At 42.7% G+C, this 24,542-nt stretch overlaps 2 protein-coding genes across 3 annotated transcripts in view; one reads left to right on the forward strand and one right to left on the reverse strand.

Annotated features, from left to right (window-relative positions):
• BMX (BMX non-receptor tyrosine kinase) overlaps nt 1–5,583 on the forward strand; it is a 58,173-nt gene extending 52,590 nt beyond the window's left edge. The window contains exons 18-19 of one of the 2 annotated variants that reach the window (XM_064278026.1): nt 375–532; nt 4,422–5,583. In XM_064278026.1, coding sequence (XP_064134096.1) covers nt 375–532; nt 4,422–4,496 — 233 coding nt within the window. In that variant the 3' untranslated portion in view covers nt 4,497–5,583. Of the gene's footprint in view, nt 1–374; nt 812–4,421 lie in introns of those variants that run through there. The other variant, XM_064278025.1, reaches the window with a different exon arrangement.
• A 514-nt stretch (nt 5,584–6,097) lies between these two features.
• Nucleotides 6,098–24,542, reverse strand: part of ACE2 (angiotensin converting enzyme 2) — a 46,655-nt gene continuing 28,210 nt past the window's right edge. The window contains exons 10-19 of the mRNA XM_023555192.2: nt 21,925–22,069; nt 20,372–20,470; nt 19,538–19,660; nt 18,976–19,148; nt 17,834–17,892; nt 11,333–11,433; nt 9,794–9,910; nt 8,544–8,738; nt 6,941–7,074; nt 6,098–6,434 (exon numbers count right to left, since the gene is read on the reverse strand). Coding sequence (XP_023410960.1) covers nt 6,966–7,074; nt 8,544–8,738; nt 9,794–9,910; nt 11,333–11,433; nt 17,834–17,892; nt 18,976–19,148; nt 19,538–19,660; nt 20,372–20,470; nt 21,925–22,069 — 1,121 coding nt within the window. The 3' untranslated portion in view covers nt 6,098–6,434; nt 6,941–6,965. The remainder of the gene's footprint in view (nt 6,435–6,940; nt 7,075–8,543; nt 8,739–9,793; nt 9,911–11,332; nt 11,434–17,833; nt 17,893–18,975; nt 19,149–19,537; nt 19,661–20,371; nt 20,471–21,924; nt 22,070–24,542) is intronic.

Genomic DNA, 24,542 nt, shown 5'->3' on the forward strand with positions numbered 1-24,542 from the left:
GAAATTGTTGCATGCAACTACTAAGGGACTGAGGAAGAAAGATTGGCCGGGTAGTTGTCACTGCGAGGCTGAATGAGGCTCTAGCCGCCTCCCTGAAGCAGCCCAAGTAGCTGTCTCTGTGTCCGCCCTTGCCTTTTAACCATTTACCCAGCAAGAACAGGCTTCCAGGGCTCAGGGTATGAGGACAGAGACCCTGGGCTTCGGAAGCAGTGGCTCAGGCCCACCTCTGTGCCCTGCCCTTTTCACTGTGGACTCATTTCCTAGGGAGCCCTAGCTCTGACCCGTAGCCTTCCTAACCTGGTATAGGAAGTTCACTCCCCAAACCCTGTAGCTTCTGACGTCAGCTCTTTCTTTTTTGTCTTGGCATGGTGCAGGGATCCTGATGTGGGAGGTGTTCAGCCTGGGGAAGCAGCCCTATGACTTGTACGACAACTCTCAGGTGGTTGTGAAGGTCTCCCAGGGCTACAGGCTGTACCGGCCGCAACTGGCGTCGGACACCGTCTACCAGATCGTGTACAGCTGCTGGCACGAGGCAAGTGTGCCGCCCGGTGAGCGGGGTGGTGTCCCACATGTGCCACCAGCAGGGCAAAGTTTTATTGAATGGGAAGTACCTGCCACAAAGCAGGTGATAATGGCCCTGAGGCCCTGCCCTCAAGTGTTTGTAATCTAAAATAAGCAATACCCAGTGCTGTCGAGTCACAAGCAATGCAGGCTGGTATTTTAATAAACATCTCAGGCAGGGCTTTGAACCGGTTTTGCAGTTTCAAAGCCCTGCTGAGAACGTGCATTTCTAACAAGTTCTCAGGTGATGCTAATACTGCTGGTTAGGGGCCAATTCTCAGAACCACTAGTGGAACAAGGGGGTCTCAAAATTTATCATACAGAACAGTCACCTGCAGATCTTGTTAAAATGTAGATTCTGATTTAGTACATCTGGGGTGGAAATGCAAACACTCAGCAGGGGTTCAAAGTCCTGAACTTTTGTCTAGCCCTGGTCTTGTCATTGTTGCTGTGTGCCATCAAGTCGATTCCGACTCATAGCGATCCTGTGACAGAGTAGAACTACCCCATAGGGTTTTCTAGGCCATAATGTCAATGGCTCAAACATAGCAATGATTATGAGGATGGCGCAGGGCAAGGTAGTGTTTCGTTCTGTTGTACATAGGGTCACTATGCATCAGAACCAACTAGATGGCACCTAACAACTATCGTGTGTGTGTGTGTGCGCGCACGCACATTAGGTGAAAATATACAGAGCAAATTAGTGTCCCATTAGATAGTTTGTACTTAATGTGCGCGCGCACATTAGGTGAAAATATACAGAGCAAATTAGTGTCCCATTAGATAGTTTGTACTTAGTGTTTGATGACATTGGTTTCGTTCCCCACAATGTGTCAGCACTCTCCCCATTTCTATCCTAGGTTTCCTGTTTCCTTTAATCCTTATTTTCTACCCCATCCTACCTTCTCATGCCTTGACCACTTACTGGCTGTGTGACCTTTGGCAAGCCTCCTAACATCTCTGTGCTTCCCTGTAAAATTGTACCTACCTCATAGAACTATTGAGTGGATCAAAGCAGTTAATGTATATTTAGAACAGTGCTTGGTGCACTGTGCCGTGTTGGTTGTTGATGTTACTGTTGTTGTTGTTATATATTTATGGAGCACCTATGCCCCAGGCTGGAGCCCTGGTGGCGCAGTGGTTAAGAGCCCAGCTGCTAACCAAAAGGTTGGCAATTCGAATCCACCAGCCACTCCTTGGAAACCCTACGGGGCAGTTCCACTCTGTCCTATAGGGTCGCTATGAATCAGAATCAACTTTACGGCAACAGGTTTTTTTTTTTTGGTTTTATGCCCCAGGCACTATGCCTGGTACTAGAAATAAATGGAGGTGCACAACTTAAAGAGTCCTTGAACTTTTGTATTGGAGCCCCGAGTTCAACTTTGGAAGAATTGCTGCCTGCATCACCTAAGACTGCTTTTTCATTTAGCCTTAAATTGCAACCCCATGTGACAGAGGAGAACTGCCCCACAGGGTTTCCTGGGTTGTAATCTTTATGAGAGTAGATTACCGGGTCTTCACTCCCACAGAGCCACTGGGTGGTTTTGAACCTCCAACCTTTAGATCAGCAGCTGAGCGCTTAACCATTGTGCCACCAGGACTCCTTGGCCTTAAATCACTGCCTGGAATATGAGTGCTTTGTGACTGCCTATGCTGTGGCACTTGGAATACTTTCTAAAGCTGCCCCACCTTCTTCTAGCCCAGACGTGGTGTGTGTGTTGCTTGTTTCCCCTTCTGGCTCTTAAGAAAGTAGCCTAGGAGTTCCTCTCCAGGGGTGCGGCAACACTAGCAGTGGAGGGGGCCCATGTTCCATAACCTCACCAACCCAGTACTCTGTTGAGCTTTCCAATTTTCGCCAGTCTGATAGAGGAGGAATAGCATCTTAGAACGGCCTTCATATGTGCATTTTCCTTCTGAGTGTGGCTCAGCATCTTTTTGTGTTATTAAAGGTCCTTTGTGTATCTTTCCAAGAACGGTCCTGTTTTTCCCTGTGTTCTCTCAGGTGTGTTCGTCTTTGTCTTCCTTTGGTATAAAAATCTCTTTATAAACTAAGGAGATTAGTACTTTATCTGTGATGTGAGTTGCAGGTATTTTCCCTCAGTTTGTCACTTGTGTGTGGTTTGATTTAGTGTGTGGTGTTTCTTTGGCATGCAAATTTTTGTTCTGTTATGTAGTTGAATGTTTGCTTTTACTGTTCTGGGTTTTGAGTCACAGAAAGGCTTTCCCACACTCGAATGTATAGTTGCATTCACGTAGGTTTTCATCTAGTATGTTTATGCTTCATTATTTTACCTTTAAGGAGCCCTGGTGGCACAGTGGTTAAGTACTTGGCTGCTAACTGAAAGGTCGGCGGTTAGAACCCACTGGCTGCTTCGCGGGAGGAAGATGTGGCAGTCTGCTTCCGTAAAGATCACAGCTTTGGGAACTCTATGGGGCAGTTCTACTCTGTCCTAGGGGATACTATGAGTCTGAATCAACTCAACGGCAATAGGGGGAGGGGGAGGGTTTACCTTTAGCTCTCTGATCTAGTTTGTGTTTGTTTTGGCATGTGATACAAGGTATGGATCCAAAGATGTCATTTTCTAAATGACTATCCAGTTGCAGTAGCACCATTTATTAAAAGACCCCAGAGATAAGATACCACCTTAAATGGCTATAAAATACCACCCTAAATACTATACTAAATTGGGTTTATTTCTGGATTCTCTCTTCTGTTCTTTGACCTGTCTATTTCTATGCTAGCAGCATGCTATTTTAATTACCGTTGTTATTGTTACTGCTGTCAGGTCGGCTCCAACTCATGGTGACCCCAAGCACAACAGAACAAAACTGCCCTGTCTTGTGCTATCTTCATGATCATTGGCATGTTTGAATCCCCTCAGACAATATTCTGTTCCCATCCATAGGGTTTTCATTGACCAATTTTTAGAAGTAGATTGCCAGGCCTTTCTTCCTAGTCTGTCTTAGTCTGGAAGCTCTGCTGAAACCTGTCTACCATGGGTGACCCTGCTGATATTTGAAACACCGGTGCCATAGCTTCCAGCATCACAGCAACATGCAAGCCACCACAGTACAAGAAACTGACAGATGGGTGGTGGATTTTAATTATAGAGACTTTATAATATGTTTTAATATTAGGTAAGCTAGCATCCCCTCATTGGTCATCTTTCCATGTAGTTTTTCTGGCTATTTTTGCACATTTTTTAAATCCATGAACTAGAGAATCTATTTGCTTAGCTTGAAACAAACTTGTTTGTATTTTGGGGAGATTGTATTTCGTATTTATGATGTTGCTTTGTCCTATTCAAGACTAAGGGGTGTTTTTCAATGTGTTCAAGTCCATGTTTGTATTTTCAGCAGTGTTTTAATTTTTCCTCATTTTGGTTTACTTCTTGTTAAGTGTTTTATTTTGGTGGTGGTTGATATTGTAAGTGGGGTTTTCTCCTCTATTACACCTTCTAATTGGTTATTGTAGGTATCTTTGAAGGATATGGATTTTTGTTTGTTAATTTTATATCCTGCTGTCCTTGTGAATCCTTTTTTGCTTGGGTTGGTTCTATCATTGATTCTCTTGGTTTTTCCAAGTATACAATCATATCCTATGCAAATAAAGATGTTTTGACTTTTCCAATTCTTGGGGCTCTAATTGTTACGTCTGTTACCTTCAACAAATGTAACAAAAAGAGTGGTGGATAGAGCCAGCATCCTTGCCTTGGTCCTGACCTTTGCAGAAATGTCTGTAGTATTTCCACATTTGAAAAGCTGCTGGTTTTAGGACTGTGGTGTAAATATTTTATATAGCTCATTTTTTTAAATTATAACATTCATAAACAAACACATTGGGTTTTTCTTTTATTTAGCTTCCGGAAAAGCGTCCCACATTTCAGCAACTCCTATCTTCCATTGAACCACTTCGGGAAAAAGACAAGCCTTGAAGAGGAAATTTGGAGAGTGGATGAGAGTGGATATACATGTTGGCCAACATTTTCATTCTTCTTTGAAGAGAAACTAGCCAGGCACAATGTCATTTAGCTAGTTCTTCTTAATGTTTTTTTTTTTTTCTTAATGGTGTTCTGTGTGTTGTTTGTCTGCTATATTACCTAGACATTGACAAGGTAGGAAACTGAAGATGTCCTTGACTTTTAGGTCAAATGAGTAATTTCTTTTGTGTTGCTCTTAACATAATCCTTCCCAGCCTATCGCAGAAGCCTCTTTTCTGATTGCAATATGGAGAGGGTGTGTACCATGTGTAAACATTGAACAGAATCAAAATTTATTTGTTAGATATTTGTTCTTTTCTTTATATTGTCGCTGTCATAATTAAATACGTTATTAGCATGTACAAAAATGTGGAAATTTGCCTTCATGTTTCAGGGTTCTCAAACAGTAGCACTCGTGAGAGTCAGGTACAAAGTCTCTTAAAACGGAGATTCCCATGAGCCACCCCAGAGACTCCGAAAGAGCAGGTCTGAGGGTAGCCCGAGAATTTGTATTTGCAACAAGCTCCCAGAGGATGCCGATGCTTTCAGTCAGAACTGCGCTAGGGGACCTCATTATGTGGTGGGGCACTCTCGTAGTTGTTGTTAGCAGCCATCAAGTTGGCCCCCGCCTCATGATGACTCTGTGTACAATAAAACGAAACACTTCCTGGTCCTGCACCATCCCTGTGGTTAATTGTGGATCACAACGTTGTGATCCATAGGGTTTCACTGGCTGATTTTTGAAAGATTACCAGACCTTTCCTCCTAGTCTGTCTTAGCCTGGAAGCTCCGCTGAAACCTGTTCAGCATCATAGCAACACTCAAGCTTCCACTGACAGATGGGTGGTGGCTGCACGTGAGGCGCGCTGGCCAGGAATTGAACCTGGGTCTCCTGCATGGAAGGTGAGAATTACTACCACTGATCCACCACTGCCCCCATGAGGCATCATTAGTTGGCCCATAATTCAAACCAAATGGTACCATTTTCATCTGATACACAGATTGAAACACTGAATTTTTATGTCATTGTGTACGCCTCTGGGTGGACCCAAACCTCCAACCTTTCAGTTAACAGCCAAGAGCTTTAACCATTTGCACCACCCAGGGACTCTAACAACCAACTACTTGGGTTCAAATCTCAGCTTTACCATATCCTAGCTGCATAACCTCAAACGAGTTGAACTCCCTGCCTCAATATTCCCATCTGTAAAGTGTGGATAAAGATGCTGTGTACCTCCGAGGGTGTTGTGTGGTTTAAATGAACTCTTCTATATGAGGTTCTTAGAACATGTAAGCATCTGCTATTGGTATATGAACCTCAGGGTATTAGGGACAAGAACACAAATGTCTAGCTTTCTGAAAAATAGGCTCAGGTCTTAACAGAACCCTTTGTTGGATTGATTTTATAATTGCTTTGCACAATAGAGCAATTTGAGAAGTGAGGCTACATCCCAAGACCTTTGGAGAGGTCAAGGGTTCCAGCAATCAGATGACAACTCTGTCCATGGAAGTGAGAATCTACAGAAGCCCCAGTACGTGAGTACACATGAGAATACAGCAGTGTGTACATCTAGCAAGCATTTATTGTCTGTTCTGTGCTCAGCACTACTGAGACACTATGGGTGAGTACAAAAGATTGAAGAGATCAGATGCCTACTTCAGAGGGTGGCGTTCAGTTGGGATCGACGCTCCAGAACAATGGAAGCATGTTTCTAGCAGGTGTGCTCTGGGGGGTTCGTGGAGGCCCCTGGTACTAGCTTTGTGTTGTCAGGAGGGAGGTGTCGATCAAGCAGCTTAGAAGTGAGAAGGTGATGCCCGCCAACTCCTGTCTGGATTCTTCTCTCTTCTTTAGGCCTGTCACCCTGAAGAATGAAGGGTCCAGGCCAAATGTCACTGTGGGAAATCAGTATAATACATGAATTAAGTTCACACAAAGAAAGCATCTCATCCTCTACATGTGGGATAAATTAAAAGGAACATTGTATGCCCTTCTCAACTCCTGTAGCCCCACCAGCTCATGGGCACAGTCCTCACAGCACTCCATCCATATTCCATGCAAGGCGCAACACTTGCTCTCACAAAATACAGCCTTTTATTCAACTCCAGCAACTCAACATAGTTACATTTCCCTTCCCTAAACCAGCCTGGGAGGCCAAAGATACACGTTCTCTACTATTCTCTGGTATCAACATTCCTTTTAGGAAACACAAGGGGTAGTCAGCTCCTGAGGCAGAAATAAATACTGAAAGCAGTGAGCGTGAGCGTGCCCTTCTGTGGTTGTGCCCGCCACCTTTGGACGATGCTGCCGAAACAGAGCCATAGTTTTGATAGTTACTGACATCTTCATAATCCCATATTTTCTGTACCTTGAAATTAGCATTTACATCCTATAAAATCACCTCAGGAAGATATCAGATCGGTTTGCTAAAATGAGGTCTGGACATCATCAGTGCTTTGGTATCCTGGGTTATTCTCTCCTTTACTCAAGTCCACAGAGGCGTAAGGATTTTCTTCACAACTTGCTTGCGTTTTCCTGTTAAATAAAGCAAAGTCACCTTAACACGGTATTGTTAAAATGACTACTGCCTCCCTTGGACTCCATTGACCCCAGGTATCATTTCCATCTCAGCTGCTAATCAGTGGCTACTCATTTGCATGTGAGTCTTCTCTTATTAGACTATAAACTCCTGGAGTGCAAGAGTGGCATTGGATGCATTTCCTTAGACCCTGTGAGTGGTTGGTACCATGGCTAGTAGGGCATAGGAGGCCAGTTAAGGGTGTGGGCTCTGAAGTCAGAGAGGGGGAGACTCAAGGCCTCAGTCTGCCTCTTCAGAAAATGACGGCAATTATGCGCAGGCAATGGAACAATCCTGGTAGAGCACCCACCTCACCCGTTGCTGTCGAGTCGATTCCAACTCATAGCAACCCTATAGAACAGAGTAGAACTGCCCCATAGGGTTTCCAAGGAGCAGCTGGTGGATTTGAACTGCTGATCTTCTGGTGAGCAGCCATAGCTCTTAATCGCTGCACCACCAGGGCTCCAAATAGAGTAGTGCATACAGAGATTCAGTCAAGAAAATGTTTAAACAGCCTACAGCGGGAATGGAGTTTTGTTAGGTGGTATAAAAGAGTTGTTGTTAGGTGCCATTGAGTCGATTCTGACTCATAGTGACCTCCTGTGACAGAGTAGAACTGCCCCAAAGGGTTTTTTTTGGCAGCAATCTTTACAGATGCAGATTGCTAGGTCTCTCTCCCACAGAGCAGCTGGGTGGGTTAGCACCACCAACCTTTCAGTTAGCAGCCAAATGCTTAACCATTTGTACCACAAGGTCTTCTCTATAAAAGAGCATGAGCCTTTATTCCATAAGCCCAATGAAAGGGAATGACTTCTCAAGGTCAGACAAAAATCAAGTGGTAGACCAAGACTAGAAATTAGGTCTCTAGTGGTTTAAATCTTCGATGAACTTGAGTCTTTAACTGAAGAACAAATTAGAGGGTACCCGGCCCATGAACCAATGAAATGAATGATACAGAGTCAGGGCCACCTGGGGAGGAATGTAGGTGATGAAAGGGGAGTAGTTTGAAGCAAATATCAGAGCTCATTCTGGAAAGACTCCACAGTTCAGACCCATCACCAATCCAGTCTCTAGGGTCTCTTCTAGAGCAAGGAGCAGTCAGCAGTGAGGACAGTCCCCTGAGCCCAGCCACCCCGGTGAGTCTGCAGTGCTTCCGTCACTAGGGAATGGTGCTGTGGTTGGGGGTGGAGTTCACTAGGACACCCCATGCCAAACATCCACTGTGTGGTAGGCTTGCTGGGAAGGTGAAGGGCAAATGAAATCTGGTCATATCCAGGGGATGCGTTGGAATATTTAGGTGCAAATTGTTCAACTAAGTAACTAGCCTACACAACCTGCCACTTATTGCAAATTTTCTAGTCAGTGTTCCCTAAAGCTTATTGTCTTAGGCTAGAGAGATAGATAAATCTTAGGAAAGTTCACTTACTTCCTTCGATCTCTGATCCCAGAGATGACCAGGAGAACAATGCCAATGACCACTACTCCCATCACTACCCCGAAAACAACCAGCCATACGACAACGGGTGGCTGGTTAGGGGGGGCCAGTGTTGGCTGGATCCCCACAAACTCCAGGGTCTTGTCGTCCAGGCGGAAGGCATCATTGATACGGCCCCGGGACATCCTATTCGCAAAACACAACAAAGAGGCCACTTAAGCAAAAGAAAATTGTGCATATCTCTTTACCCTTTCTATCATTGTTCCAGAAAGGATTTGATGAGGCTTATCCTAAGACCGTACACCTAAAATAACAATGAAATAAAAAATAGATAGCCAGGTCCTTCCCATGAAAGATAGGAGTTTTGACAATTATGTACCTTTCATATCTTACAACCTAGGATAGGCTGCAAGTGCGGAAGTGTGCAAACGGTTGGCGTTTGCTATTTGTGACTACTGTGTTGTGAAATCTCATCTCATTCCGACTTGACGGCAAGGGGTTTTTAACGGGTGTTGTAAAGACAAAGTTAGCGTATTTAGCAAGAATTTCCCGTATGTCAGAGTATGTCTATGATAACTCGCTATCAAATAATGGTGAAGAGTGATTGGATACATCTCTTTCTACAAATGAACAAGTCTTACAGCCAAGTCTCTAGAGAAGGACATTCCACATAAATGGTAGTGGCATTTAGAGGCAGCACTGGAGAAAAACACATGAAAGGGGTGCTTTCCAATTTCTCCAGCACTGGGACAGAAAATGGCTGAATTCTACAGAGGCAGAAAGGACAAAATTATTTTTTTTTAAAAAAAGAAAAACCAGAATGAGATGGAAGAGACTACTATGGGTTGAAGATGGAATATCTGGCATCCTGTCCCCCTACTTGGTCAAAAGGTCAAGAAGTCCGAGTCAGCCCAGAGAAGGAGGGAGATCAAATCAGAATCAGCCCTGTTACTCCAGGCAACCTCAGCCTGAAAGTGCTCGGGTCATCCTGGAAACAAAGTCTGAATTATAGTGGTTTATAGCTGAATACCCAGCAGGGCTGGGCTTTTCCATGGTGATCACAGCCAGCACTTCTCCCCAAGACAGACACAAAGCCTAAGTTTGTAAGATGAAGTGAAATGTGCGAATGGCTGAGAACAGTGCCTGGCAAACAGAGCACACCAAGCGTTAGCTGTTGTGGTTGTTTTTACACTTGTTAACCCCCTCACCCTTGCCTAGTGTGTTTGAACGTAAAATGTCACCTTATCGCCTCTTCAACTTCAGCTTTAGGAATGATGTCAGATGCATTTTTCGGTACGGTGACAAAGAAGTTGAAAGAGATTCGTGGTTTCAAATCACTCACCCACACGTCATCCTCTCTGTGGAGAAACAAAAGAAACAACCCCCTCCCCGCTTTGTGGCTGAGAGGACACAATAAAGGAAGGAAGGCTTTCTCTTCTGTGGAAAGGAGACTAGGGAGGGACCCAGGACAGGGTCTTGGGGGTAAAATAGAGAGACGAGGGCACCCAACTGGGGTGGGCAAGGGTACACCGGGAGAAGGGGCGGATTAACCAGTAAACAAGGCACGCATGGGTTTACTTGTGTTTACTTACTAATCTGGGTAATCCCTCCCTGTTTGGCAGGATGTGATACTCCAAAAAACATTAAAACTGCCCAAAGCCATGACATCAACTACATAAGCTATGATATCAAGTCTTGGCATTATTTGTTCTGCCACCGTATAAAAACCACACTTTTTTTTTTCAGTGATAGAAAATATTCACACCAGAAACACCAGAGAATCATCCAGGAATCACTGGTGACCCAGGATTGTGATAAACAACATGGTGGGCAGTGATGGCTTTTGCCATGTGCAAAGATGGTACACTTACAGCCCTCCACGCTGCTCCCTCCCAGTAAACCATGTCCTGTTCTCCCCATGGGTGACGGTCATGAGTAGGATTTATTGGTCAATGTGACAAGACTGAGCTCTCAGCTGCCAGAGTGATCCTATAAAACCTGAGGCCGACTATGTCCCCCAGAACCTTCAGCAATTATCCATCTTGCTCAAAATAAAAGCCCAAGTCCTGAGAATGGCCTTGGAGGCCCACAGGAACGTCTTTCTCTCCCTCCACTTCCCCCCATCATGCCCTGGCCACATCTCCTTGTCTTCTATTAGCTCACTCTGCTCCAGCCACACTGGTCTCAGGGCTGTTCTTTCACTCAGTGAAGGACAGACCTTCCTCAGGGTCTTAGCACCTGCTGTTCCCTCTGACTGAAACACTTCCTTGTTACCCACACCGCTAGCTTGCTTGCTCTCCTCCCTCAGAGCCTTGCTTAAATGTTAATGAGGCCTTTTCTGACCATTTTGGTTAAAATTGACCCACACATACACCAGCACTCTCTAGCCCCCTTCCTGTTGTGTTTTTCTTCCTAGCACTTATCACCATCGAATTCTACTATATTTCACTTATACATTCTGTTGATTGTCTCACACACACGCAAAACATATATACTAGTATATAAGCCCAATAAAGGCAGTGCTGAGCGTGGGTGAGAGCATCTGAGAGAGAGGGAGGGGGCTTAATAAGAACAATGTTCTTCCAATCTGCAAGTCAACGAAGCCACAATCATCCCTAAACAGAGAGGCCCAGAGTCCAGAATATCCAAGAAGTTTAAAAGTTACTAGGAGATTGTTCTTAATTACACCTGAAGAAAAGTTTAGGCAGAATGTACCCTCAGACCCAAGAATAAGGGAAGTGCTGGTTGAAGCAACCTGAGAACCCAGCAAATCAACTCACCCAAATAGAATCGTCTGATTTTTGACTTTGGAAAAATATTCTCTCATGGCATATGCGATAGATGAGCGGAACAAATACATTTCATTGTCATTCCATTCGTACTGCAAATTCAAAAGAAAGGCACTGCTCAGTAGAGATCACAGGAGGCATTCAAAACATGGTGTTCTCCAACCATATTCTTAATTTTCCTAATATTCCAAGGAGACTTGCTATTCATTTAAAAAAAAAATCTCACCATCAGTTCTAACTCATGGTGATCCCATATGTTACAGACCACAACTGTTCAGTAGGGTCAGTGCCTCTGGGTCAGTTTGGACCACCAACCTTTTAGAGTAATCGTCAAGCACAAACCGTTTGCACCAGCCAGGGACCTTTCATTAAGTCAGTGGTTCTCAAACTTGAACATGAATCAGCATCCCCCGGTGGGCTTGTTAAAACACTGAGTACTGGGCCCCTCCCTCAGAGCTTCCAATTCAGAATTTGTACTTCTAACAAGCTTCTGGAAACCCTGGTGGCCTAGTGGTTAAGAGCTAAGGCTGCTAACCAAAAAGTTGGCAGTTTGAATCCACTGGGTCCTCCTTGGAAACCCTATGGGACAGTTCTACTCTGTCCTTTAGGGTCGCTATGAGTCGGACTCAACGGCATTTTTTTTTTTTTTTAACAAGCCTCCAGGTGAAACTCTGCTTTACTAACTGGGTTCAGTGATCCATTTACTTTGGGTTGGATGTCAGCTGAAATGGACACTCTGAGGGCAGGTTGATAGATTGCGAGTCAAAGAAGAGTTGTGGGTTTTGCTTAAAATGTCTCTATAATTTAGACAAATACATGGAGCTCTAAAGGAGCCCTGGTGGTGAATAGTGAAGTCCTCAGCTGCTGACAGAAAGTTCAGCTTTTCGAACACTAGCGGCTCTGTGGGTGAAAAGACCTGGCAACCTGTTCCAAAAAGGATTACAGCCTAAGAAACCTTATGGGCAGTTCTACTCTGTCATACAGGGTCGCTATGAGTCGTATTGACTTGATGGCAAACAACAGTGCTTTTACTATTTTTTGAGTAAGTTTCAACATGTGTATATTATAAGTGTAAAAGAAAAAGAAAGCAACTTGAGTTCCAAAGGAATAAATAACACTTTGTAAACAGCAAGGTAATCTGTTCATTCTCGTTTTCCAATGCTAAACAAATGGCTTGTGTGTTCGCCTAAGACTTATTCAAAAAAAGAAAAAAGCATGCACTCTTTCCTCCAGTAGGTGGCAGTAGAGATCAATGAATGGTACACATTCCGTGTTTCTCCTCCTTTTAGGAAAAAAATTACAAGATTTCACAAAAGAATTCTTAACATGCACTTCAGCTTGGTTTCGCCCAGATTTTGGGAGAAAAAGATTACTTTAATCATAACAATAATATTATTAATACTACTTCTAATAAGATTATGGTTACTATTTCCATATTTTAAAAAATCTTAAAGGCTGAGTTCTCAAAATAATGCCAAAAATCCAATTGGATCTCACCACGAAATGCCTGATTTGAGCAGATATTCCAGCCCAAATATGTTGTTACTGTCAGGTGCAGTTACGTCAGTTCTGACTCATAGTGACCCCACGTACAACAGAACAAAACATTGCCAGGTCCTGCACCATCCTCGCAATTATTGCTATGTGTCCATTGTGGCACCCACTGTGTCAGTCCTTCTTGTTGAGGGTCTTCCTCTTTTCCGCTGGCCCTCTACTTTCCCAAGCATGATGTTGTACTCCAGGGACTGGTCCCTCCTGATGCCATGTCCAATGTATGTGAGACGTAGTTTTGCCATCCTTGCTTCTAAGGAGCGTTCTGGTTGTACTTCTTCCAAGACAGATTTGTTTGTTCTTTTGGAAGTCCATAGTATATTCAGTAGTCTTTGCCAACACCGTAATTCAAAGGCATCAGTTTTCTTCGGTCTTCCTTATGCATATGAGGCAATTGAAAACACCATGGCTTGGGTCAGGTGCACCTTAGTCCTCAAAGTGACATCTTTGCTTTTCAACACTTTAAAGAGGTCTTGTGGCAGATTTGCCCAAAGCAATACATTGTTGGATTTCTTGACTGCTGCTTCCATGGGTGCTGACTGTGGATCCAAGTAAAATGAAACCCTTGACAACTTCAACATTTGCTCCATTTGTTGCTTATTGGTCTAGTTGTGAGGATTTTTGTTGTCTTTGTGTTGAGGTGTAATCCATACTGAAGTCTGCGCTCTTTGATCTTCATCAGTAAGTGCTTCAAGTCCTTTCCACTTTTAGCAAGCCAGGTTGTGTCATTTGCATATCGTGGTTTGTTAGAGTCTTCCACCAATCCCGATGCCCCGTTCTTCTTCCTATAGTCCAGCTTCTCGTATTATTTGCTCAGCATACAGATTGAATAGATATGGTGAAAGAATACAACCCTGACACACATCTTTCCTGATTTTAAATCTTGCAGTATTGCCTTGTTCTGTTCAAACAACTGCCTCTTAGTCTATGTACAGGTTCTGTATGAGCACGGTTAAGCGTTCTGGAATTCCTGTTCATCACAGTGTTATCCATAATTTGTTATGAGCCACACAGTCTAACGCCTTTGCACAGTCAATACAATACAGTAAACATCTTTCTGGTATTCTCTGCTTTTAGCCAACAGCCATCTGACATCAGCAATGATATTCCTTGTTCCACGTCCTCTTCTGGATTTGGCTTGAACTTCTGGAAGTTCCCTGTCCATATACTACTGCAACCATTTGGAACTATCACCAGGAAAGTTTAACTTGCATGTGATATTAATGATATTGTTCAATAATTTCTACATTCTTTTGGATTGCCTTTCTTTGGAATGGGCACAAATATGGATCTCTTCCAGTTGTTTGGCCAGGTAGCTGTCTTCCAAATTTCTTGGCACAGACGAGTGAGGGTCTCCAGTGCTGCATCTGTTTGTTGAAACATCTCAATTGATATTCCATCAATTCCTGGAGCCTTGTTTTTCGCCAATGCCTTCAGTGCAGCTTGGACTTCCTCCTTCAGTACCATCAGCTCCTGATCATATGCTACCTCTTGAAATGGTTGAACATCAACCAATTCTTTTTGGTATAGTGACTCTCTATATTCCTTCCATTTTCTTTGGATGCTTCCTGAGTTGTTCAGTATTTTGCCCATAGAATCCCTCAAAATTGCAACTCGAGGCTTGAGTTTTTTCTTCAGTTCTTTCAGCTTGAGAAATGACAAGCGTGTTCTTCCCTTTTGGTTTTCTAACTCTAGGTCTTTGCACATTCCATTGTAATACTTTGTCTTCTTGAGTCACCCTTTGAAATCTTCTGTTCATCTCTTTTACTTCATCATTTCTTCCATTCTTCTCTTCTGACATCCACTTTGGTCTTTTCCTTCTCTCCTGTCTTTTTAATGACCTTTTGCTTTCTTCATGTATGATGTCATCCCACAATGAGTCTGGTCTTTGGTCATTAGTGTTCAGTGTGTCAAATCTGTTCTTGACATGGTCTCCAAATTCAGGTGGGATATACTCAAGATCATATTTTGGTTCTCATGGACTTGTTTTAATTTTCTTCAGCTTCAACTTGAACTCGCATATGAGCAATTCACAATCTGTTCCGCAGTCAGCCTCGGCCTTATCCTGACTGATAATATTGAACTTTCCATTGTCTCTTTCCACAGATGTAGTCAATTTGATTCCTGTGTTTTCCATCTGGTGAGGTGTGCATGTATAGTCTCCATTTATGTTTTTAAAAAAGGTTTGCAATTAATAAGTTGTTGGTCTGCAAAATTCTATCATTCCATCTTCAGTGTTGTTTCTATCACCAAGACGACGTTTTCCAACTACCTATCCTCCTTCTTTGTTTCCAGCTTTCACATTCCAATCACCAGTAATTATCAATGCATCTTATTGCATGTTTGATCAATTTCAGACTGCTGAATTTGGTAAAAATCTTCAGTTTCTTCCTCTTTGGCCTTAGTGGTTGGTGGGTAAATTTGAATAATAGTCGTATTAACTGGTCTCCCTTGCAAGCATGTGGATATCATTCTATCACTGACAGCACTGTACTTCAGAACAGATCTTCAAATGCTCTTTTTGACAGTAAATGCGACACTATTTCTCTTCAGTTTTTCATTCCTGGTATGGTAGACCATATGACTGTCAGATTCAAAATGGCCAATACCAGTCCATTTCAGCTTACTAATGCCTAGGATATCAATATTTGTGCCTTTCATTTCATTTTTTACTACTTCCAATTTCCTAGATTCATACTTCGTACGTTCCACATTCTGATTATTAATGGATGATGTTTGTAGCTGTTTCTTCTCATTTTGAGTCATGCCGCCTCAGCAAATAAAGGTCCCAAAAGCTTGACTCCATCCACGTCATTAAGGTCAACTCTACTTTGAGGAGGCAGCTTTTCCCCAGTCGTATTTTGAGTCCCTTACAACCTGAGGGGCTCATCTTCCAGCGCTATATCAGATACTGTTGCATAAGGTTTTCACTGGCCAATTTTTTCAGAAGTAGACTGCCAGGTCAGCTGAAACCTGTCCACCATGGGTGACCCCACGGGTATTTGAAATACCGGTGGCATATCTTCCAGCATCACAGCAACATGCAAGCCACCACAGTACAACAAACTGACAGATGGGTGGTGGCCCTAGTACGTAGGTGTGTTTAAAGTATGGTCTTGATCTCATCTAAGGTCCCTGGGTGGTGCAAATGGTCTGCTCTCAGCTACTAACCAAATGGATGGCAGTTTCAATCCACCCAGTGGTGGGGAAGAAGGGCCTGGTGATCGACTTCCATGAGGTCACAGTCATTGAAAACCCTGTGGAGTGCAGTTCTGCTGTGAATCACATGGGGTCACCATGAGTCAGAATCAACTCAAGAGCAATTGGTGAACAGACCTCAGAAGGTTACACTATCAAACCCTCTGAAGACTATTTACCAATCCCCTCACTGCATGAGAAAAGAACCCGAGGACAGATGTCAAGAAAAAAAGATAATTAAAAATGATCCCAGTGTGGTTGTTGTAATTAAAATTTATGAGGCCAAAGAAGAGCTAATAAAAATACGACAACAAGAGGAATAATCCCATAGATACTCGATGATTGTTAAGCAATAAGAACCTGAACGTTCAGAATTTGGGAAGCAATGCAGCTCCATTTTTATTATTTCTTTTTTAAGTGTTCACTTTTGGCTCCTGTTATATTATTTATATTTTGATGTCTTACCTATCAAAAACATAGTACAACTACTATTAACCCTTGGATGATATTTAACTTTCCAGGAAAAGTAAGGGAGTAGAAATACAATTCTTGGATGTATCCAGTGCAGACAATTTTCTGTAGCTGTTTTACCCACAAGCCCCAGAGCGACGTCGACAAACGCTACAAAGCCTTCAGGGCACCATACCCACCCCCCACCCCTAGGTCTTTGATCTCAATTTGTCTGACACTACTTTCTCTCCTCTTTCCCGATCAAAGTGCCTCCTACTTCCTCAGGCCGAATAACCCGAGACAGGGGTTCAGGAGAAAGCAATAGCTGATTAAAGTAATTCACGTGAAGGTGTACGTAATACGATTTTCTGTAAAACACTTTGTAACCTCAAAATACATCCCTAAGTCAGTGGTCCTCAAATGTTGCTGTAATTAGAATCACCTGGGAAGCTTTTGGAGCCCTGGTGGCGCAGTGGTTGAGAGCCATGACTGCTATAGTTAGAATCCATCAGCCACTCCTTGGAAACCCTATGGGTCAGTTCTACTCTGTCCTATAGAGTGGCTTTGACTCAGAATCTACTCAATGGCTACGAGTTTGGTTTTGGGGGAGCTTTTTAACCGCTTGCTGCCCAACTCTTGATGTCACACCCCAGACCAATTAAATCAGAGTCTTTGGAGGTGAGAGCCAGGCATTCATATTTTTAAAACTTCCCACATAGCTCCAATCTGCAGCCAAGTTTGAGAAACAATGTTCTAAATCAGAGCTTCTCAGTTTTACCGTGCATGGGAACCACCTGGGAAAGGGATGTCCGGTTAAAATACTGTTAAGCAGGTTGATTAAGAAGATTAAGCTGGGGCCTGGGATTCTGCATTTTAACAAGCTCCCAGGTGGTATGGATGCTGCTGGTTCAAGGACCAGACTCATTGTAGCCAGGATATAGATGACTAAAACAAGCAAAAAACTATATATACCACTTCTAGAAACGATCTCTAAAAATATATCTAAGTCCTCTTCCTCAAATACAAGTAATGGTCATAGAGTGAATTGGGAGGGTGGGTACTTGATATTTAAGGACTAGTGTATTTTCTCATTGATCTTCGTAACACCTTCAAGGCAACAAGTAGAAAGTAGGCATAGCCTATCCGATAAGGAATGTGTTACCAAAACAAAATAAGCTGAAGGCCAGAACCATGTGGCCCCGACCCTTTCTGACCACCCTGGAATGGGTTTATTGTGTTCCATTTAGGGGCAATGCATTGAAAAGTAATGGACGCACTAGCCAGGATACTCACTGCTTTGTCTCCAAGAGCGGTTTTTAAGCTTATCCTCACTTTGATGTATTGGGCAGCATCTGATTAACAAGAAAGAGAAGACTGCCAGTTACAGATGACAGATTGACCACATATGTTTATCTTCTTCCTCTCCACTTATCCCACTTAAGTGTGAGAAAAGAAGTTTCCAACAAGGTATAAATACACTTTTAGAAGATGACAAGTGATGGAGGAGGGTTAACTGCTTTCTCAGGGGACAGGAAGCCATGGCCTAGTGTATATACAAAGGGGGTATAGACCCCAAAAGAGCCAAAGAGTGCCAGAGAGGATTGGGACTCAGGGACAGCAGACAGTGGGAAGAAGGTGTAAGGGTAAAAACAAGGGGACTGAATTCAAGGTGTGGTGAAAGGCAATTTGGGGCAGAGCCGATCCTTCTACCTCATGTATCCTTTCTTAGAAAGTCACTTGGAGGCTGTGCTCCAGCGAAACAAGAGGTAATTAGGAAAGAAGACATGGAATCCAGGGAGCAGTAGATTCAACCCAGGAGAGCAGCAAAAGAATGACTCAGAATAAAAACTGATTCAGATGGAGACAGGAGGATTCAGCACTCTAAAAGGAAAGTCTCTAGGAGAAAAAAAAAAAGAAGGCTAAAAATAATAGATTTTGGAGTAGCTGGGAAAAAAATAATGCTATGTAGATAGCAAGTTAGGCATCCCCCCCAAAAAAAATGAGGCAAGTACAAACTCCAGGACAAACAAAAAGCCATTTAAGAGAGGATAGAAAGTAGTATATTACTTGGCTCTGCAGGCATAATGACATACACATGGATAACTGCTTTGCTTAAAAATTGTCATAAACCTTCATTGAGAGGGTGAGAAAGTTGGAGACTGCTATACATTATGTTTTAAAGATTGGGCTAATAAAGTGGACTTGAAAGAGAGTGGGTATGTAAAGTAGCTTTCATTGTGCCTAGTACATAGTGGGTGTTTGGCAGACATTGCGTTCCCTCCCCCATAAAATGGCAGTTGCCAGCATAGCAGGGTCTGAAGCAGGATCTATGTTGAGGGAAGACATACTGACAGTCCTATGAGACTTGGGCCAGAGTAGATTAGGGAGAAGCAGAGAGGGAGCAACACAAAACATGTCAACTCATTTATACCCACATGGAGTCCAGTCAGTGCTCCATCCCACAGAAGAATTCCTGTTCTGCTCTTTCAGCCAGGTAAACAAGGGCTCGAAGTAGTTGAGCAGCGGTCTTACATCCATATTCTTAGCTCCTACAATGCTTTCCAATGCTGAGGTCCAGGGTTCTGATTTTCCAAGGCTCAGCATACCACTGTATGAGAAAAGAGGGGTTCAGGACCATTTGAGGGATTCCAGATCTATGTCTATTTACATCTATGATCTATGGTTCCTTCTCTTTGACTTGGCCTGGTTTGCTCCTGGCAGATGAGAAAATAAAGCCTGTTGACAGATGTATTCAACCCTCTCTCTCTCTGCCTTTCCAGTTACCATAGGGGGAGCTCTGTAGTTTGGGTGTGGAGATGGGAGATGGCTGGTCCAACCATCGCATGTTCTTGGTTTCTACCTGACCACAAATTAAACATTTAATGTGTGGAAGAGGATATTTTGAAGCCAAACATTTTCTTTTCAGAAACTATAAAATCAAATTCAAGCCTAGGCATGGATGCTAGGAGACGTTCAACATTTTGAGGCATTTCTTACAGCAGCTTCTGCCCTGCTTCGGTGGAATTTGAGATGTCACATTTGTACAGGGGACCTTCATGTTTAGCCACTTGACAAAGGGCTTCTTGAAACTGGAATTGATAAATGGTCCTTGTGTAATATCTGTAGAAGAGACAAAGAAAAAAAGCAGTCGCATGTTTAGTTACTACGGTAGAATCATTGATGGGGCAAAAAATTAAATTTTGCAGCCCAAGGAACCAAAGAGATACTAGTCAAATCTCTCTTCCCAGAAAGACCCAAACATGAATCCTACAAACTCATCATAGCTTACCTGTATTTTATATATCAGCTCATAAACAATACAATATACCTTTCTTAAATGTTAGTTTATATTTGTAATGTACAGATTTATAGCCCTTTTATATGAATAATATCAATTTATCCTTATAGCAGGATGATGATATTGTTCCCATTTTACAAATAAAGAAACTGAGGCTCAGGAAACTCAAGGTCAGGGTGCCCAATAGGTGAGGAACGTAGGCTTTTGGACTCCAAGTTAAAAATGTTCTTTCTATTACAATACTCTCTGAACTCTACCAGTAATGAGAAAACAAACAAAAATTTTTATTTCTCCCAATGATACTATTAATTCCTTGATGGGGGTGAAAAGATCTCACACAGGTTTTATTTAATCCAATAAATTATGTTGTGTTAAGCTGAATGGAAAGTGGTCATCTATTTTGAGCTTCTGGGGGTGGGACATGGCGATGGATAAATTACGGTCATCATTTCATTGATCGCTACATCTTTGCCTCTAGTACAGGGATCCACAAACCCTAGAAGTGAAACAGTGAGAAGAAACCCGCCATCTACCGGATGAATGAGTAGTCATTAGCAACGTGGAACAGAGTCGCCGGGTCACAGTATGATTCGTCATGAGGCACAGGTTCCACTACTCCAACTATCTCTCGCCTTTAAGAAGAAAAGAAGATACATTAGCTGTGTGTCACACATCATGAGAAGGGAGAGTTGGGCATGACCTGTGTCGTTTCATTAGTCAATGGTATTTACACTGGAACTGGTTGTCAGGTGAAATAAAAACAGTGTCAGATGGATTGACACAGGGGTTGCAACGATGGGTTGCAACAGCAATGACTGTGAGGATGGCACACAACCACGCAGTGTTTCATTCTGTTGTATATAGTGTCGCTACAAGTTGGAACTGATTCGAGGGCACCTAACAACAACCACCACAAAGCCCATTATGTAGTTATATCTTTTTTTAATTCAGCCAGGATATACCATTGGAAAAATAACTATATCTTTAAAACATAGAGTAAGACCATAAAATAAATTTATCAAGTACTATTGCATGGTCAAGAAGGTCCTAATAATTACTCTGCAGCACCACTTTTTTTTTTTGTGGTGAGACTATATATGACAAAAACATTTGCCATCTCAACCTTTTTTACATGTACAATTCAGTGACATTAATTATGCTCATCAGGTTGTGGCACCACATTTTAGTGCTCCTGGCAGACAGCATTTTTGTTTTAAAGGATGTACAAAAGGATAAATTGAAAAACGAATAAACTGACCACTTCCTAAATAATATAACAGTTAAATGGGGGGCCCTACACTTTAGAGGATAGACATTAACTAGTGTCACCTGACCCTGCTTGGGTGGGGGCCAGAGCCAAAGAAATTTTGTCTGTGGAGATGCCACCTAAATGAAGACTTAAAAAAATAAAAAGGAGGCAGTTTGTGTGCGTGCACGGGTGTGGTTTGATGGCATTGCCCTAGCCTGAATGTCCTTATCTTTTCTACATACTTAACCCCAAGTCACAAGCCTTTAAGATTTAGCCATTGAAATCCCAGTTATCCTGACTATGAAGCACTCTCTGAGAACACCAATCCTAATTGTTTTAGATTGGGTTCTCTCAGAAGCAAAACCTGAGACAAGGTCCTGAGAGATGATCCTAGGAAACAGGCAAAGGAGTGGGGAAGTGAGGCAGGGAAAAGAAAGCAAAACCTCCTTCACCACCACCCCTCCAAAAAAAAGGTGTGTTATCGAGCAAATAACCACGGTGGGTAATTGGCGCTTAATCCCACTAAGGAACTCTAGGACTCATTGGAGAGCATTCACCTCAGATTTAGCCCCCCTGAGGGTAAGGGAGCTGAGGTATTTATCTACCAACTCCCATCAGCCATTGCTGAGGGCTGATGGGAGCAGTGTTAGTTCCTCAGCCCTTCCTGTGATGTAAGGGGTCTGGTGGTCAGAGGAAGCCCTCAGGCGATGGAATATAGATACCAGTAGTTTCTGTGTGTGTGTGTTGCCACAGGACAGTCAAAGGCTTTTACACTTTTCTGAATAAATGGCAAACTGATGAGAAAACATTTTACCGATTGCATACTCATGGACTTACTTCATCTCCCACCACTTTTTCATCCACTGCTCTCTGGGAATTTCACCCTTAAAGACCATCCACCTCCACTTCTCTAACATGTAAGTAAAGGGCAGAGTTCCAACGATTGTGAGCGCTTGCTTGAGTAGGAAGTTCAGTTCTGTTTCTGAAAATTAAATGGCAAAGGATAAGTATTAAGAGGAGGATGACTGGATATTTTGTGTCAAAGAGAATTTTCCTCACCTCCAGGTATTATTCCTCAAGACGTGCTTACTGTAAGGATGATTACGTGAGACATATTGACAGTGGACTATATACTATAATGCATGTATATATTCATTTCTCAACAAAGGAACTAGAAATAGGGTAAAGTGCTGGGAGAAAATGGGTAAATAAAATCCCCAGGCAGCCCCTAGTCCTCATTTTTTTTCATTAATTTTAATTGCCTACCTTAAACACCTTTTAGCAGAGCTAACTAGGGCTAGTTCATCAACTTTCCCAGTCATACTATTTGTTATTATAAGGTCCGTGAAGGCAGTGACCATTAATGTCCCATTCAGGACTGTGCCCAGTGTCTGCTATATGATGCCTTCTGTGAGTTTTTACTAAATAAACAAATATTAGACAGATGTGGTCAAAAGGCAGTAATCTGGGGGAGGAGGGTCCCTAGAAAACACCATCCACAGGGTAATGAAAGCTGGAATGTACTTTAAATGCACTGCCCTCTTTCTTACCAAGAAAATAGACCATGTTATTCCATTTCTCCTTTATTAGGGAAGAAAACAGGCAGTAGAGATCATCTCTAGTGTACAAACAAGGCTCAATGAAACGTCAGCACTGGGCTGTTATCTACTTGGCACACCACTCTATCTCTAATGTTTAGAAAAATGTCTTGCACGCACATGGTACGTGCTCAATAAATATGTTTGAAAGAAGACAGAGAGGGACGGAGGGAAGGAATGAAGAAATTTTTTTTAAACATCATTCACAGATCAAAGACAGAGCTAAGGAAGAAACAGAAGCTTTTTTTTCAAACCAGTGGTTTAACCATTAGCCACTAGTTTTTTTTTTTTTTTTAGCACCATCTTGGAGCCCTGGTGGCGCAGTAGTTAAGAGCTCAGCTGCTAACCCAAAGGTCGGCAGTTTGAATCCACCAGCCACTCCTTGGAAACCCTGTGGGGCAGTTCTACTCCGTCCTATAGGATGGCTGTGAGTCGGAATTGACTCGACGGCAGCAGGTTGTTTTTTTTTTTTTTTTTTTTTTTGGTACCGTCTTAAGAACTATAGGGATTGGGCCATCTTTCCTTGCTTGCAGGGAATATTAAAAAATGATAAAATAAATAATTATCTGGCAATTGACTTAATGAATGAAATTTTTTTTTAATTAGGAAATAGGTATGATTACTGTTAACTACCTTTTTTTTTTTTTTTTGCTGTTCCCTTCATGGAAGATGCCACCAATAGTCTATAATCTTCTGGGTCTGTGCTTACAGTAACTCTTTCAGCCATGATAATGGCTTTACACTGACCTACTCTCAGGCTCTTGTGAGATCACAGAGAGTCTGGAACCAGCAATCAAGGCAAAGTGAACAGCCCACATAAAGATGGAGCTCATGACCTTGATCCCATTGACCAAAAGCTCCTGCCAGTGGAGCTGATGTGTAGGTCCCAAATAGTCAACATGATGGGGGAGAAATGCATGGAAGAGGAGAAGGCATTTGGCTCTAATTATCCTCCTGACAAAGAGGAATCAAAAGCCATGGCTTCCTTGTGGAAGAATCTGGATCTCATGAGCATTTGTCATGCTTCATCAAGTTCAAGTTGCCCAAAGAAAAGAATAGCCTGGATCTGAGGGGATATTACAGCCAGGAACTCATGCTTCAGCTGGATGAACAAACAATTACGTCTCTTCCAGTCTTGATATTCTACCAGCCGTTTCGTGAGAATGCCCACATGTCAAGTCATACTGTGCTTTGCATAATATTATGGGAAGTTTTAGGCTTGGGCTCTCATTCTGGTCCTGCCATTACATTCCTTTGTGACCTTGGGCCAGTTACTTTCTTTCTCTTGGCTTCAGTTTGTGCCTCTGTACAATGGTTTTTAGAATCAGCGCCAGCTATAATGTTTTGGGAAGTTTTTTACCTAAAACCAGAGGGATTTAATCAGAACCCTAACACTAATTTGCTGGGTGACCTTGGACAAGCCACTTCAGTTCTGTGGGCCTCTTTCAGGATGATTAAAAAAGAACAAAGTTGTGTTATATGTTTCTTAGGGTTCCAAGCCCATTCATTTAGCTACCATTCTTATTCCATTTTCAAAGATACAAAGCCACAATTTGGCATATTCTGATAAATATTTTTAATTTTTTTTACCAGTAGCAATTCCCCACCCATTGCCATCGAGTCCAACTCATAGCAACCCTGTAGGACAGAGTAGAATTACCCCATAGGGTTTTCCAAGGCTGCAACCTTTACGGAAGCAGGTTGCCACATCTTTCTCCAGCGGAGTGGTTGGTAGGTTCAAACTGCATTCCTTTTGGTTGCAGCCAAGCGCTTAACTGCTGCACCACCAGGGCTCCTAGCAATTCCCAGATAACTATAAATACCTTCTAGCTTATGTGACAAAAAGTAAGTGTTCCT

Source organism: Loxodonta africana, chromosome X, assembly GCF_030014295.1.
Source record: "Loxodonta africana isolate mLoxAfr1 chromosome X, mLoxAfr1.hap2, whole genome shotgun sequence".
NCBI lineage: Eukaryota > Metazoa > Chordata > Mammalia > Proboscidea > Elephantidae > Loxodonta > Loxodonta africana.